At 42.8% G+C, this 15,552-nt stretch overlaps 3 protein-coding genes across 11 annotated transcripts; 2 read left to right on the forward strand and 1 right to left on the reverse strand.

Annotated features, from left to right (window-relative positions):
* The first annotated feature begins 39 nt into the window (after positions 1 to 39).
* On the forward strand, positions 40 to 3,004 carry LOC107038986 (zinc finger protein 184). The gene is made up of 5 exons (XM_015258389.2): positions 40 to 1,295; positions 1,376 to 1,446; positions 1,526 to 1,841; positions 2,125 to 2,228; positions 2,313 to 3,004. Exons 1-5 carry the CDS (start codon positions 293 to 295, stop codon positions 2,892 to 2,894), a joined length of 2,076 nt encoding a protein of 691 aa, XP_015113875.1. The 5' UTR covers positions 40 to 292; the 3' UTR covers positions 2,895 to 3,004.
* Positions 3,005 to 3,281: 277 nt separating this feature from the next.
* Positions 3,282 to 14,049, forward strand: LOC107038989 (E3 ubiquitin-protein ligase TRIP12). 8 transcript variants are annotated; one of them, XM_015258393.2, is made up of 6 exons: positions 3,282 to 3,360; positions 3,461 to 3,622; positions 6,162 to 6,488; positions 6,578 to 9,446; positions 9,584 to 12,342; positions 12,450 to 14,049. In XM_015258393.2, the coding sequence occupies exons 3-6, from the start codon at positions 6,191 to 6,193 to the stop codon at positions 12,644 to 12,646; spliced, it is 6,123 nt and encodes a 2,040-aa protein (XP_015113879.1). In that variant the 5' UTR covers positions 3,282 to 3,360; positions 3,461 to 3,622; positions 6,162 to 6,190; the 3' UTR covers positions 12,647 to 14,049. The 8 variants fall into 8 exon arrangements, with proteins under 8 accessions (XP_015113879.1, XP_015113886.1, XP_015113880.1 ...); XM_015258400.2 differs by having other exon boundaries at positions 9,587 to 12,342; XM_015258394.2 differs by having other exon boundaries at positions 6,166 to 6,488.
* An 11-nt stretch (positions 14,050 to 14,060) lies between these two features.
* On the reverse strand, positions 14,061 to 15,552 carry LOC107038991 (transmembrane protein 256 homolog). Of its 2 annotated transcripts, none has more exons than XM_015258401.1 (4): positions 15,295 to 15,552; positions 14,854 to 15,007; positions 14,669 to 14,778; positions 14,061 to 14,526 (listed from the first exon to the last, which is right to left on the reverse strand). In XM_015258401.1, exons 1-4 carry the CDS (start codon positions 15,382 to 15,384, stop codon positions 14,383 to 14,385), a joined length of 498 nt encoding a protein of 165 aa, XP_015113887.1. In that variant the 5' UTR covers positions 15,385 to 15,552; the 3' UTR covers positions 14,061 to 14,382. The 2 variants fall into 2 exon arrangements, with proteins under 2 accessions (XP_015113887.1, XP_015113888.1); XM_015258402.1 differs by having other exon boundaries at positions 14,854 to 15,048; positions 15,295 to 15,365.

Here is a 15,552-nt window from a genome sequence, read left to right on the forward strand (position 1 = left end):
TTATCCCAAATTTTCTCCGCACGAGATCTCATGGATTTCAGTCACGTCTGTGCAATCTAAATTTAGTTTGACAAAAAATATGTAATTTGCAATTTTCCAGCTTCAATTGCACGAAAAAATTACGTACACCACTGTAAATCCATGAAATGTTGGAATTATTTTCTGAAATGATCGAAATCTGATGAGGTTTTCTCATTACAGTGAATAATAATAATTTTTCGATTAATCATGACAGTTTTTCGTTGTCGTGAAGTGAAAAAGTGATCGGCCCTGATAATAATCAATCAATGAGATGACAATAATCACGACAATGTGTACTCAGCTCTTCTCCTGCCCACTGTGCACCCAGCCGAGTTTCAATTCCTTAGATTCATTGAGAATTGGTCTCGTGAGTGTGGCCACACGTCCACTGACATGTCCCATCTGCAACGACACTGTCCTAGGTATAGACAAATTGACAATTCACCTGTTTGGTCATACCATCATTGACAATAGATCAAATGAACGTGAGAGATCTGAAGCCAAAAATCGACAAATCGTCAAGATAAATGGATTCGAAGTAGCCGATTCTGGGGGAAAATGTGGCAATCCTGTGATTATTCTCAACGAAACATCCTCAATTCTACATCTCAAAACCTCCCAAAACGTCAGAGATGATTCCTCAATTCCTAGACAATTTATTGCGACTGTTCCTGTGGTATTCAATGGAATGAGAGAAGAAACTAGTGATGAAACTGAGATGAATGTATTGGGTGCTGATGCTGTCTCGCAGGTAGAGACTAATCCCTGGAAGGGGAATTTATTGTCAGAAACCCCTGAAGACGTTAATCCTGACAGATTTAATAACCGAAATATTGACGACATTACGAATATCGAAAAATCGACGAGTGAAGTCATTCCCAGGAACATTATTTCGTCATCAGAAGTGAGTCTGCACATTCCAGAGCCTTGCAATGTTCATGCGTCAAACGCCAATGCGAAATGTCATGACGAAGAAGTTCAAAGTGACTTATTAATTCTCAAAGAACACTCTGAGGATCAGAAATCATCATCGTTGATGAATGGAACATTGAATGAGAAGAGGGAGAGGTGTAATATCTGTGGCTTGAGCCTGGTGAATCGGAATTCTCTGATATTACACAAACAACTTGCCCATAAAATTGCTGCCAAGGATTGTAACATCAAGCCTGAGGATCTTTTGAAAAATTATCCTTGCCATTTGTGTTCTAAAGTTTTCAAGATGAGAGGGAGTCTCATGATTCACATGAGAGTGGCACATACAGGAGGTAATTTAGGTAAAAAAGAAGACATTATTTTTAATCAAGAAGAAGAATTATTGAAGACGATTGCGATAACCCTGGGCCATTATTTCTAGCGACCCTGGGAGAGGAGCGAAATTCAGATGGAGGATTCAATTGTCCTCTGTGTGGAAAGAATTTTAAAAAGGTGAGATATGAAGAGAGATTAGTTTTTGGGAATGTCTCAAGAACGTTGAGATTATTTTTCAACTGATTTATGAATTTAGGAACAACATGTCACTCAGCACCTGAAGACCCACGAGGGGAAACAGTGGGAGTGCGATGTGTGCAGTAAAATGTTCACGACAAAGTACTTTCTCAAGAAACATAAGAGACTTCACTCTGGAGAAATGCCTTATCAATGCAATATATGCAACAAAACGTTTACATTTCAGCAGTCGTATCATAAACACAGGCTCTATCACAAGGATGATAAGCCTCACGCGTGCACAGTTTGCGGGAGATCCTTCAAGGAGCTCTCAACATTGCACAATCATGAGAGAATTCACACTGGTGAAAAGCCCTTTGCCTGCGAAACTTGTGGTGAGTGGGTACTAACGATGACAGATGAAATGAGCCAACTTGCTTTTTCAAAGACGTGAAAAATTTCACTATCGAATTAATCCTCAAAATTTTTAAGCTGTTTCACTTTCATACGCTTTATTGCTTCCAGTTAACACTAATATCCTCTAAAACTGTGCCACTTGTTGCTGTGCTGTTGAACTAAACACCAAGCATGGTTTGACATTTGATTCTATGGTAAGTGTTCAAAAAAAAAAGTCATTAATTTAATTATTCACTGTTTTTTTATTTTTTTATTTCCTAGGGAAATGTTTTCGGCAACGTGTGTCTTATCTCGTTCACAGGAGGATCCACACTGGGGTCATGCCGTACACATGTTCGGCGTGTGGAAAGAGTTTCAGATATAAAGTAAGATTTTTCATGAGTAATTCAATAGTCAAGTGTAATCAAGTTCACTTCAAGCTCAAGAACCTTTCGAATTCTGTTATTCAGGTCAGTCAAAGAACCCACAAATGTCCAGAGCAATCTCGAATGTCACCAGCTCTCGATCAAATACCGGAACCAACTACTTCTGAACCTCAAATGAATGCATTCGCATTGGATGAAGCAAATAAATTCGTGGTGATACCCAACCGCAATGGAGAGCCAACTTTAACCCGGGAGATGGACATAAACCCCTTGAGTTCAACAAATATATTCCACTTTACCTGTCATGCAGATCCACCAAAAATCGACGAAAGAATGGAGCCTGCAGGGGGTAAATCCCCTGGAGGTGTCCAACTGCCAGAAGACAATTCCCAAGATTTCCTCTCTCTAGTTATTTCACCCATGCAGAACGATCCATCCTCTCCCACCACCGAGATGCAACATCTGAGACTAGCCTCTCCAAAACAATCGGAAAATTTACAAGAATCTGATCAACAGTATCAAGATCCTTCAGACAATCTCCAGAAGGACTTGAAACACGCGATCGATGGCATTTTGAATGAACGAAATCGAGAGAATAGTTCGTTAGAGACGATAAACGAGGAATCGTTGAAAGAATTGCTTTATGGAATTAACAAAGCTCTATGAATACACGAAATTATGTAATTAACTTAAATTAGTGAATCATGCTGTTGAGAGTTCCTTTCTATTGTTGCATAAAATGTTTTTTTTTTTCATTGAAGTTTGATTTCAGCGTCGTCAACTGTATTTACGCGAATAAAATGAAGAATTAATAGTGATTTTACCATTCTATGGGAAGTATCATTCCTCACTAATAACATATTGTCTGAAATTTATTTGCAATTGATGTCTTCTAATTACTAATTTTTTCAAAATTTCTTCATCATCACCATCACAGCTCCATCTATCCGCGTTCCCCCAACCCCCTGATCAGCTGTTTTACCCAGTGAGGAAGGACCCCCTTCCCCTGAAAATACACGAAACACGACGGGACCAGCAAAGTCTCCCAAAGCGTGTAGATCGCACCTAGAACGTGCAGTAAGAATTTCTATTTCTCAGTACAGCTGTTTAGTCCCTCAACCTCTCCATTCTGGTAAGAGAAAAATCGATCCCTGAAGGAGGAAAAAAGCGAGCATCGAGTTGAAGTAAAAATTTGACTGAAAAAAAATGACAATTTAATTGTTTGATAATAGTTAGTCTGCACAGGCCGATGGGAGTCAAGGCTAACACGAGCTCAACTTGACAGTTGGTTTTTGCTGATATTTTCACACGTGTCCTCTTCGTACAACGCATTGCTCACGTTGCGTAACTGGAGGGTTCCATTTCCAGAGGAAGGAGCTCACCGTTTTTTTTCGGTGAGTTTTAAACTTTTTCCGTTGAATTGTACGCAGCAAACGGGAGATAACTACGTATTTATCATCGATTCGAGAAAGAGAGGAGTGAGATGATACGTTGGTATTACGCATTTGTTGGCTGGGGGGAGGGTTAGACTCATAAATTACTGGGAAAATTGACGTCTGGATTTTAATGTCAGTCTCAGGTATCGCTTTATTTGTAAAGTATCCAACGAATTCTCGGTATACGGTGAGGAAAATAATTGGGGAGGTCCTGCTGGGGAGTCGACCAATCGGTCGACGTCCCAAAGGTCGCCAGCATGTCGAGACCTGAGTGAGAGCACACAAAAGAACCTGCCCTGAACAGCTGTTAAAAAATCAATGTCGCCAAATCGTAGGGATTTTTCTACTTATTGGGTATTTAGGTTAATTACTCGTCGAGACAAATTAGGATCTGGGAAGATAACCTCCAAGAAGTGCTGGGGATTGTCAAATATTACATGATAATCTGGATTAAGGGCTGATATTTTATTTCATTTGAGAAATTTCTTTTTCTTACAACCATTTTTTTTTATTTTCACCTCGCTATTAACATTTTAAATTCTCTAGACATTTAAGAAATTAGATGGCAATTTTCACAATCAGAGGAAATAAAAAGGTTTCTTCCTAGAGAAAAATCAGAGCATCACGAAAATTATTCGATTTATTGCAAAATAGGATGAGAACTTTTTTCTGGAGAATTTCATACTCTACAACAAAGTCTACAAAAAACATTCTTTTATTCATTAATATTTCTTCAATCATTTCTCCATTAAAATTCACTCTTTTTTTCCATTTCTTTTTAATTTAAGTCCAATTAGGTACCCGCATGGCACGTCTTGTCAATATTTTTATAAATTAAAAATTCCCCGATATCGCTCCGCGCCATCCCCTCGACCTCTCGAATTTCCTAAAAAAAGCGAAATAATCCACGATGTCAGCCCTGTCAACATGTACACACATCGCACGCACTTCCACCGAAGGCTGGCTAGAACTTGAGGAGCTCCCGCACCTGCGCGTTCGCTACCTTTGGGTAATGCAACCAAAGAAACCCTCTCACTCGGTTATCCTCCACAATCCATTTGGCGAGAGCAAAATACGTGCACCAGTGACTCCCCACATAACACCGAGGCATCGAGCCCTCACCACAGACCCCCCCTAAACCAATTTCTATAAATCACCAATAAATTCTCAATAAAACAAAATAAACCGAAACGCCAATAATAATGAAGAAAAAAATATTCAAAGTGACCTCGAGACTCGGTTCCGTCTATTCGTCGGTGTGACGTGTTACCGAGTGGAGACAATCGAGTGCGATAATTTTTTAAATTTCCTTCAAGTCCATTTCATTTAATTGTTCATTCTGTCTTACTCCCTCTCTGTCTGAATAATTGTCTCTCCTCGTCGAGTGGGCGGAGCTCCCCTCGCCCTCCTCCAACCCCTCCACCGGATCCTAACCAACCTGAGCCCAGGCACATTCTGGTGATTCGGCTGTTCCGTTCAGTTCTATTCAGTTCTCAGTTTCGTCGGGATTCATTCCGATTCCCTCGGTCATTGTGTACATTAGATTACTCACACAACGTCGTGCATTCTGTTTTCTCTCTCTCATTTTTTCCTCTACCCCCCCCACGTTTTCATGAAAATACTCGAGTGATAAGTGTATAAGTGTGTATGTTCTCCCCATCCCTTCCCCCCAGGAGTGACTACAGTACGGCGTCGTGCGTCGTGCTCGATATACAATAATATTCACGCGTTTTTTTTTCGTGCTCTGGGGATATGTATCGAGCATGCTCCTTCAAGATTCAGGTAATTCCCTTTAAATTAACATTTTTTTTCAATTTAATCATGTGCAAGGGCACTTGTGCAAGCATCACGAGGTGTTTTTTACTCGGTTATTCTCAACGGAGAGGCTCACTGGCGACACACAAGTGTATTCGAGGTACGATGTAGTGGGAAAAGACTAAACTTGTCCTCCATTACTTTCCCAGAGCCAAGCAAATGGTGGCTTGCTCAGACTGAGTGAGGAGAGTCTTTGTTGTCCACCTACGTTGTTATCTTCACGATATTTTCATAAATATAATAACATTTGTGAGATTGTTCAGTTGCGTGTGATGCTGATGTCGTTGGCCTAGGACAATTGGAGTTATTACCATGCATTTTTTCGGAGTTCATTCTCCTTGAGGTGATTTATTTTTATTTCTGAAGTATTATTTATGTTTTTTTTTGTTCACTCGGAGAGACATAAAAGAGAGTAAAGTGCGCATTATGGCCATTAAATGGTCTGAGAGGGCATTTAAACGCTTTGCAGGGGGATAAATTTTTTTCGGCTTTTGTTGGTGAACGTGACGATATTCATCGAGAAAATTAAATCATATGTCATGTATGTGTGTTGTGAATTTCGTGTCATGCCTTCGGTGATAAGAATTAACGATAATTCTTCCATAAACACGAGTTCCATTGGTATTATCAGTTGCGTGATGAGGAATTGGTGAGAATATAAGGAATTTTGACTTTGTTACAGACAGAATAGTGGCATGCGTCGATTAATCTATGGCAGATCAACAAGATCAGTCGTCGCTCGGGGGGTCTGTAGAGAAGGCCAGTGCTTCAGCAGACGCCTCTAAATTACGGGGGAAGAGCAGTGGCACTAGTGGTTACAGAAAACGACAGAGTACACCGACAGTTGTTGCGACATTGGCGGAAAAACGGAGGAGACAAACTGAACCACAAACTTCACTGGTTTCTAGTGTTACTAGTAATACACACAGACGTTCGGTTGATTCGAGGGGCGAGGGTAAAAATAAAGGGGAGAGAAAGGGACATGGAGGTAGCGTAGGAACTCTCACTGGTGAGTCTTTATTATTTATTTTTCCATGATTTATTTATTCATTTTGTGAGGAGGAAAAACCAATTGTCATTTTGTTATCACCATTAAAGATATTGATTGGAGAGCACAGTCCAAGGGACAGCATTCCACGAGTGGTGTCAGTACAACGAGAAAAAATTCAACAAAACACAGTCAAGCTGAATATAATCCTGCCCCAATAGATTGCGTAGCGTCACGTACTCGTTCACGTACACCACAAAATCCACAAAGTGTTCAGGGAAGCAGTAGTTCATTCGATCACACATCGTCGACAGTCTACAACAGTAGAAAGTCATCGTCTGGAAATAACAATTTGATAGCTGTAGCGAGTTCATCGGTGAGCAATAATCCAGCGACATCAAGAGGAGGACGAGCTACAAAATCCCAAAGCACTGTTTCAAGCCACACAAACGGTGGTACGAGTAGTCAAGCATTGGGTGTCAAGTCAAGCATCAGAGTGGGTAACGCAGCTAGTAACTCTGTGGAGAGCGGTGGGGGGGCGTTGGCACATGACGGGGCAGGGACTAGTGGTGTCACATCCACGTCAGTTGTCAACCCCTCTGTGTCTGCCTCCACCAACTCGAGCCACCATCAGCCCACTCACAAGCACTTGCTGCGTTCCCGAGTGAAACTCCCCTCGGATCAGCCCAAAGAGTTGACCTCAAAGGTCCTCTCAAAACACAAGAAAGAGGCCTCATCCTGCTCGAGTTCTCGCCACCGTTCGTCCTCTCGCGCTCGTAAATCCTGTGACAATCCAACCTCCAGTGGAGGTGCTCTCATGTCAGCATCTGAATCCACTCCCACAACCCTTCCCACAACCACATCAGTCCCAAGTCAACAGACCTCAACCCCTGGAGACGAGGACTCTGCTCCAGCGACAGCAGCAGCAGCAGCCGCAGCAGCAGCTGCCAGTGGTGGTCCCTCTGGTATGTCGGGAACGACAGGTGACAGTGAGAGTGATGATGGCGAAGTTGGAAGACTCCAGGCGCTTTTGGAGGCACGTGGCCTCCCGCCCCACGTCTTCGGAGCCCTTGGCCCCAGGATGCAGCACCTCTTGAACCGAAGTATGGGCGCAAGTTCAGCTGCTAAGGCCCAACAACTGCTGGCAGGTCTCCAAGCTGTTGATGACGAGGGAGAACAGCTACAGGCAGTGATAGGAATGGGAGAGATTCTCGTCATGGGAAATGAAGATACACTGACTGGCTTCCCGGTGAAACAAGTCGTAGCAGCATTGATAAATCTCCTAGGAATCGAGCACAACTTTGTCATCATGACACACGCCTGTCGTGCCCTGACCTACATGATGGAGGCCCTGCCTCGATCGTCGACAGTCGTCGTAGATGCGGTCCCAGTGTTCCTACAGAAGTTGGAATCAATCGAGTGCATGGACGTGGCCGAACAGTGTCTCACAGCCCTAGCCATGCTCTCGAGAAGACACAGCAAGACAATCCTCCACGCCGGTGGTGTCTCGGCCTGCCTTAAATTCGTGGACTTCTTCAATATCACAGCTCAACGTGCTGCCCTGACAATAACAGCCAATTGCTGTCAAAACCTTCACCCCGATGACTTTCACCTGGTCGTTGAGAGTCTCCCATTGCTCACCAGTAGACTCACCAATCAGGATAAAAAGAGTGTGGAGTGTGTCTGTCAGGCGTTCAGCAGACTCGTCGATAGTTTTCAGCATGATCCTGTCATGCTGCATAAGATTATCACTGCTGAGTTGTTACAGAATTTACAGCAATTGTTGATGATTACACCCCCAGTCAATAGCATTGGGAATTTTATTACTGTATTACGAATGCTCTCTGTGATATCGAATCGTTGTCCCGACTTGGCACAGCTTCTTCTCCAGCAGAATATCGCTTTTACTTTGAGTTATCTTCTCACTGGATCGTTGGAGGTCAAGACTGAGGATGTTGACCTTGTGCCAAGATCCCCTCAGGAGTGGTTCGAGATCACTTGTCTCATTGAGGAGCTCATGCCTCCTCTACCCACAGATGGAATATTCAGTGTCAATAGTCTTCTAGAGAGGACTAATAATCAGCAGGAGACCGTTCACTGGGAGTGGAGGGACGAGAGACACTGCTGTCATCCCTTCAGCACTATTGATTCAAGAATCATTGAGATGGCTTTTCAGAACGGAGAGGACGAGATTTGTCTTTCCACTCTGGGGAGAACCTACACCATCGATCTGACTATGATGAAGCAAATCAACGAGGACATTGGGATGGCGAGGAGCATCTTCAGGAGAGTCATGACGGATACTGCCGAGGGGAAGAGTCCCACGTGCTTGGGGAATATGGATGTCGTACCACCGGTTATTGAGACCAATGAGTGGCTGGTGTCGTTCATCAGAACACTTTTCTCTGTACTATATGAAGTTTATAGTAGTTCTGCTGGGCCTGCTGTCAAGCACAAGTGTCTGAGGGCACTGTTGAGGATGGTTTACTATGCGTCCACTGATTTGTTGAAGGATGTATTAAAAAATCAAGTAGTATCATCCCACATAGCCGGTATGCTAGCCTCTCAAGACCTTCGAATTGTGATAGGTGCATTGCAAATGGCCAGTATTCTGATGAAGCGTCTGCCCCACGTATTTGGTGTACATTTTCACAGAGAGGGAGTATTGCACCAAGTGCGACAATTAGCCGATCCCGAGGTACCTCTTGGTGTATCACCACCCAAGTGCACTTCTGGTACATCATTGCCAAGTCCCCAACCAGGTCCATCCAATACACCATTGTCATCGACAGTGACACTATCATCTAGCAGTGCCACATCCCCAGTTGCTTCACCCACAACTAATGGAAATATTTTATTTGGTTCAATTGCAACTAGTCAATTGAGACCATGTCTCACAGCTACTATGGAAACTAGAAGTCGTACTGATTTGAGCTCGTCAGTTGAGGATGCTGCGAGTACACCACAAAGTGCCCACTTGTAAGTGATTAATTAATTCATTTTCTAAATTATCAGTCAAAAGACTCTCTCTCACTCTCCTTACTCTAGAATACTCCAGAAATGTTTTGCATCCCACTTTTAAAGCCCAAAAATCTCTAAAAATCCCCCTGTTTCAGAAGAATCGGAGACGTCCTAAAACGCAAACGCCAAAACAAGAAAGGAAGGCTCTCGCGTCTTGGAAGTGCCACTACCCCTCAACAGTCCCCCCAAGCGGAATCCCTCTTCACAGGTTTTGCCCAGAAGAACAATCGTTTCCTGGGCAACTTGAACCCAGCGCGTTGGGGTAGGAAATCATCCGCCTCGAGTGCATCAAGTGATAAACGAGACTCAACCTCATCAACAAGTCTCACCAAGCCCCCCAGCAATCCCAGTCTAACCGGTGGCAATCGCGATAAAGCTAAAACCTGGGTTCGTGAGCAGGCAGGACAATTTTTATCGAGATACCAGGATGATGCACCGTGCACCCATCCAGCCCTGACAGTCCTCTCTCGTCTGACTTCGGCAATTCAACGTCTCCAATCCAACGAACTCGACGAGATGCTCCCGGCCCTGACAGAACTCAGAGACATAGTCCTGGAGAGTGACATCTCACCCTTCGAGATGAACTACAGTGGCCTGATAAAAGCCCTCCTGAATCACCTGACGACAACAGACGCCCCAGGGAACCGTTACGATCGTCTCAGAATGTTCTGGAAGCTCTTCGCCGAGTCGACAATGCAGCAGGACATCAACAGTCCAACCGACAGTCCCATTGACATGAATCCAGGAGCCTTCGGTGCTCTCGTCAACAAACTCAACAGTTGTGTCGCACAGTTGGAACAATTTCCCGTCAAAGTCCACGATCTACCAGCGGGTTCTGGTGCTGGACGAGGTGGAACAAGTGCACTCAAATTTTTCAACACGCATCAGTTGAAATGCAATCTCCAACGACATCCAGATTGCAACAATCTCAAGCAGTGGAAAGGAGGCACTGTGAAGATCGACCCACTAGCCCTCGTCCAAGCTATTGAGCGTTACCTCATGGTTCGGGGTTACGGTAGAATCAGAGATGCTGAATCAATGGTCAGTGATGACGACAACAGTGAAGATGATATTGATGACACTCTGGCTGCTGTTGTAATCTCTCAGGGCTCAAAGCACAAGCTCCAGTTCCTCATTGGTGACGAAGTTCTGCCGTTCAATATGACGGTTTACCAGGCAGTGAGGCAGTTCAGCTGTGCAGGTATTGATCATTCTGAACCCGAGACGGACACAGAACCTCCACTGGGTCACGATGCTGTCTGGGTGCAAACCCACACAATATACTACAGACCAGTTCCAGAGGAGGAAACAACTAATTCACCCAAGCCAGGATCTAGCTCTCAGAGTACATCGAGTAGAAAGGGAAAAGGAAAGTCCACGAAGATCAGTTCCAAGCGTAAAGAGGACAGTTTGTGGCTGGAGGGAGCGGTGCCCCCACCTCGCTGCCCCCTGGTCCCTTATCTATCTCCAACCCTGCCATCAGTGACAATCTCTGATGCTTCCTTGGATGGATTGTGTCTCCTTCGACTGCTTCATTCCTTGAACAGACACTGGGGGGTCCTCTTCCCACATCTCAAGAGTGCATCTCTCCTGTCGTCTCAAGACTTTATCAATAATAAAATCGCAGCAAAGGCCTATCGACAGCTGCAGGACCCACTGGTCATCATGACGGGAAATCTACCATCTTGGCTGCAGCAAATTGCCTCAGTTTGTCCATTCTTGTTTCCCTTTGAGACTCGTCAGCTGTTGTTGTATGCCACTTCCTTCGATCGTGATAGAGCACTGCAGAGACTTCTAGACTCGGCCCCAGAATTATCTGGCTCTGACTCACAGGAGCGTGTCACTCCAAGGTTAGAGAGGAGGAAACGAACGATATCGAGGACTGATATCTTCAAACAAGCTGAACAGGTAATTCAGGATCTTGCATCGAGCAAGGCTCTTCTTGAGGTGCAATATATCAACGAAGTTGGTACTGGCTTGGGTCCAACCCTGGAGTTCTACGCTCTGGTCTCGAGGGAATTCCAGAGGGCTGACCTGGAGATGTGGCATGGGGCTGCTAATGAATCCAGCTACATTCATTCCACTCAGGGCCTCTTCACAAAGCCAACAGCCTGGAACACCAAGGTCCCAGCCCTCGCCAAGTTGAAGACGAGGTTCAAATTCCTGGGAAAGTTCATGGCCAAGGCCATCTACGACTCGAGGATGCTGGATCTGCCCTTCAGTCTGACGTTTTACAGATGGTTACTGGGGGAGGAGCACACTCTGACACTTGCTGACCTCGCGCACATATGCCCAGATGTCTACAGAACGTTGAGCAAACTCCAGGATGTTGTCAGGAGGAAAGAAGCTATCGAGAGGGATCAAACACTCAGGACCAACGAGAAGGCACAACTCGTCGAGATGTTGGACCTTGATAATTGTTCCATTGCCGACCTGGGGCTCGTCTTTGAGCTGCCGGGGTACGCGAACATCGAGCTGAGGAAGGGGGGAAGCGAGGTCCCAGTGACGATTCACAATCTCGATCAGTACATCAAGCTGGTTGTACACTGGTTCCTGTATGAGGGTGTCTTCAGGCAGATGGAGGCCTTCAGAGAAGGTTTCGAGTCGGTTTTCCCACCGAGCCAATTGAGGTTGTTTTTCCCAGAGGAGCTGGAGGCTGTGTTCTGTGGACATCATCAGAGTGGAGGACAGTGGGATGTTAAGACGCTGCTGGAATGCTGCAGGACCGATCACGGGTACACTCCAGATTCGAGGGCCATTAGGTTCCTGTTTGAGGTGATGGCTGAGTACAATAGTGAGGAGCAGAGACAATTCATTCAGTTTGTCACTGGGTCACCGAGGCTGCCTGTTGGAGGTGAGTACTTGTGGAATTTTTCATTGATTTCATGGTGGGATAAGGAGAATTGCCATGATTTTGTTGCTATAATAAATGCCATGTTTTTTTTTTTTTGTGAATTACAGGATTTAAGAGCCTTACGCCACCTCTAACGATAGTTCGCAAGACATTCGACCCATCAATGAAGACCGACGACTTCCTCCCCTCTGTCATGACATGCGTCAACTATCTCAAACTCCCTGATTACACAACCCTCGACATAATGCGCGAAAAGCTTCGAATTGCCGCCCAGGAGGGCCAGCACTCGTTCCACCTCTCCTAGAAATGGATCCCAAGTCATTTATTATTACTATTACATTTTTTTTCACGTGTTATCTCATTCATCTCTCGAAAGCCCCGTAAATATCTCAAGATACCAGTTTGCAGAGAAAAACGTCAACATCTCGAGCAAAAAATCTTCTTAATCATCACTTTCAAACTTTATCCATGAGAAAGTGCATTAATAATTTTGATAAATTTTTGATTCTGTGCCCCTGTCAATTTAAAATAATAATTTCCATAATCCCAAAATGTTCTCAGTCAGTTATTGAAAACTAAAGACCTTGGAAAATCAAATGGTCTTCGTTGAAATGAAAACAAGATATTCAAAAAAACATGATGAATGACAACAAACAAAACAATGAAGAAAAAACACGTAATAAGTTGTAAATATCTTAGTTATCTCAACATAGTTTGATATACGCAGGTTCATAACATAAAAATAACTTTATCATACCGCTACGAGGCACTGATTACTAACGGAATTATACATTATTAGAAATCAAGAGGACGTTTACTAAAGTGTAAATGATGGTTTTGTTTTTTTTCCTTTTTTTTTAAACAGTGGTGCATAATGAATTAATGTGCATCGCCAAAATTATCTTACCACGTGCTCCACGAGGACCCTGAGAGTGTGAACTAAAGATTATTATTGAAAATAAAAATGAAAAAACAATGTAAAAGTGGTTGAATCGGGATGGATGGTTGCATTGTTTCATAAGTAGTGAGAGTATCACGAAAAATGGAGTCTAAATGAATTCATGACATTCGTATTTCTCTTGTTCGTTGTGTTGTAATCGATCTCTTGTTTGTTCTTGCTGGTCAATTGGGGGACATCTTGGGAAAGGATTTGGTTCGCCCACTGTGACATGCGACAAACTATATTTAATTTCATCGATCTACCATTATATAAAATTATTTCATAATTTTTAGGTAAAATAGTCAAATTCATTACTTTATTTAGTCGTGTAAGGATATAGTTTACATTGTCAGACCATTTTAGATTTTTTTGTGGGGCAGAGCGAGATCGAGAGATGATTTTCTTTTTTTTTGTGGTTTTTGAGCGAAGGAACGAGCAGAAAATATTGCCTATTTAATTTTTATCATTGAAAAAGGTGAAAATTATTGGGTGGATTTAATCCAGTGAGTGGTCTGACGATGCACCGACTGTGTTTGTTACATCTGACTATGTTAAAATGTGTTATCCTGTAGCCTTTTGATAAAGTCCATTATGGCAACGGGGCGTGATTCGAAGAAAAAAACTTGCATATTGATATGAACGATTAAAATGGCTAAATTGATTATATTTATATCATTTGAGTAGTATAAAACGTTTTGATTTTACTTGAATACTGAATATTTTTTGTTTCCTTTGAGATCCTTGAATAAAACACCAATAGTAAGGAATTCCTTTCAGATTAGTGTGTAAATAACCTTTGTATTTATTATCGTTGAGATTGTTTTTATAAGCTACTAGGAGTATCTAATATGGAAAATAATGTCAGCAGGGAAGTGGTAAAATGTACCAGGGACAATTTTTTCGCTTGGAAATTTTCTCCTTCAGAAAAAAAAAATCTCTTGACATTTTCTCATGAAATATTGGAATTTCGTCAAGACAATTTACCACTTCGCTGCTGATCCCCTTGATGTACAATATTTTATCTCTTCACAAAACATTTCTCATTCTTAAACACATTTTCTTGCTCTCAACAGACCTTGTGGGTGATTATAATTAATAATTTATATGCACATGGTGAGCCAGCCCAGTATGAAGCAGGTTCCCCCAAATGGAGTAATTTTGCTGTAACGTTTGTCACCTGTGAAGGCGTAATAGTAACAACTTCCACAGAACATGAAGGTTCCAGAAATCCACAGGGCAGCAGTCTGAAATGAAATCCTCATTTAATTGGACGAGATAGGATAAATCAGCAGTAAAATTGTAAATGAGACTAGATAGATAAAAATGCTATCAGTTGTTTAAAAAAATGCAGCTCCTCTCCATTTCATAGAATGCATGAGTACTAACCAGAAGTGGTGCCCTGCACATAGCCAGCCCCACCATCGCCAATGAATGATAAAAATGATACTTATTGGCAGTCTCGAACACCTGCTTCAGTTCCTCATCCCGATATTTCCCTGGAAAATCAATAAATAATGTACAAACGTGTCTCAAAGGAATTCAGCGCTGATTTTGCAGCAGAAAATTCTCACTGTGAGCCCCGTATGCCCCGAGAATGACTGCAGCTGCTCCACTGAGTCCTGCAAGCCTCATATACGGTCCTGAGGCTGCTGCCAATTTCCATAGAGGTTCAGGTGGGATCATTTTGTATTCAACACGGGGCGTGAGGCCTGAATAATTGACAACCTGCAAAATTCGATGAAGATGCATATGATTGCACTCATCCACTCAAAACACATGGACAAAAATTATTAATAACAGAATGATCACGAATTCCGCCAAAACCATCTCCAAATGCCCAACGTTCAATTAATTATTGACACTAATTAATAAACTCGACATAAAAATATTATATTTCAGATTATCTGCATGATCTAGTGGACTTGAGGGACTTGACGAATAATACAAATACGAGTAATAAAGCTCAAATTATTTATTTATAATATTTTTTGGTAGAATTTATTGCAACTTACAGCTGATGCAGCGGTTTTCGCCAACGAACCGGCACTGGAGCTCACGGGATTGGTGAAAAGCACGTAATTCAGTGTCTCCGATATTCCCATTCCGCTCGATGTGCAAAGGTCAAGATATTTTCAAAATTCAAGACAAAAAAGCACTCGTATCCTTCAAAAGTCCGTCAATATCCCTCGATTATTTATTAATTACAGTTTTACTTGACTGCAATGTTTTATTTATTGACAATCATCTGGAAAATCTACGCACTGGTATTC

Source organism: Diachasma alloeum, unplaced genomic scaffold, assembly GCF_001412515.2.
Source record: "Diachasma alloeum isolate Michigan unplaced genomic scaffold, Dall2.0 Dall_scaffold_00289, whole genome shotgun sequence".
In the NCBI taxonomy this organism is placed as follows: domain Eukaryota; kingdom Metazoa; phylum Arthropoda; class Insecta; order Hymenoptera; family Braconidae; genus Diachasma; species Diachasma alloeum.

What these genes read in the sequence shown, in the direction of transcription:
- LOC107038989 (XM_015258393.2), top strand. Translation starts at nt 6,191, where the DNA reads ATGGCAGATCAACAAGATCAGTCGTCGCTCGGGGGGTCTGTAGAGAAG. An exon ending in TAGCGTAGGAACTCTCACTG is followed by an intron (nt 6,489 to 6,577) that starts GTGAGTCTTTAT and finishes TCACCATTAAAG; the next exon opens with ATATTGATTGGAGAGCACAG. An exon ending in ACACCACAAAGTGCCCACTT is followed by an intron (nt 9,447 to 9,583) that starts GTAAGTGATTAA and finishes CCCCTGTTTCAG; the next exon opens with AAGAATCGGAGACGTCCTAA.
- LOC107038991 (XM_015258401.1), bottom strand. Translation starts at nt 15,384, where the DNA reads ATGGGAATATCGGAGACACTGAATTACGTGCTTTTCACCAATCCCGTG. An exon ending in CGAAAACCGCTGCATCAGCT is followed by an intron (nt 15,008 to 15,294) that starts GTAAGTTGCAAT and finishes CGAATTTTGCAG; the next exon opens with GTTGTCAATTATTCAGGCCT. An exon ending in TGTGCAGGGCACCACTTCTG is followed by an intron (nt 14,527 to 14,668) that starts GTTAGTACTCAT and finishes ATTTCATTTCAG; the next exon opens with ACTGCTGCCCTGTGGATTTC.
- LOC107038986 (XM_015258389.2), top strand. Translation starts at nt 293, where the DNA reads ATGACAATAATCACGACAATGTGTACTCAGCTCTTCTCCTGCCCACTG. An exon ending in GTGGAAAGAATTTTAAAAAG is followed by an intron (nt 1,447 to 1,525) that starts GTGAGATATGAA and finishes TTATGAATTTAG; the next exon opens with GAACAACATGTCACTCAGCA. An exon ending in CTTTGCCTGCGAAACTTGTG is followed by an intron (nt 1,842 to 2,124) that starts GTGAGTGGGTAC and finishes TTTATTTCCTAG; the next exon opens with GGAAATGTTTTCGGCAACGT.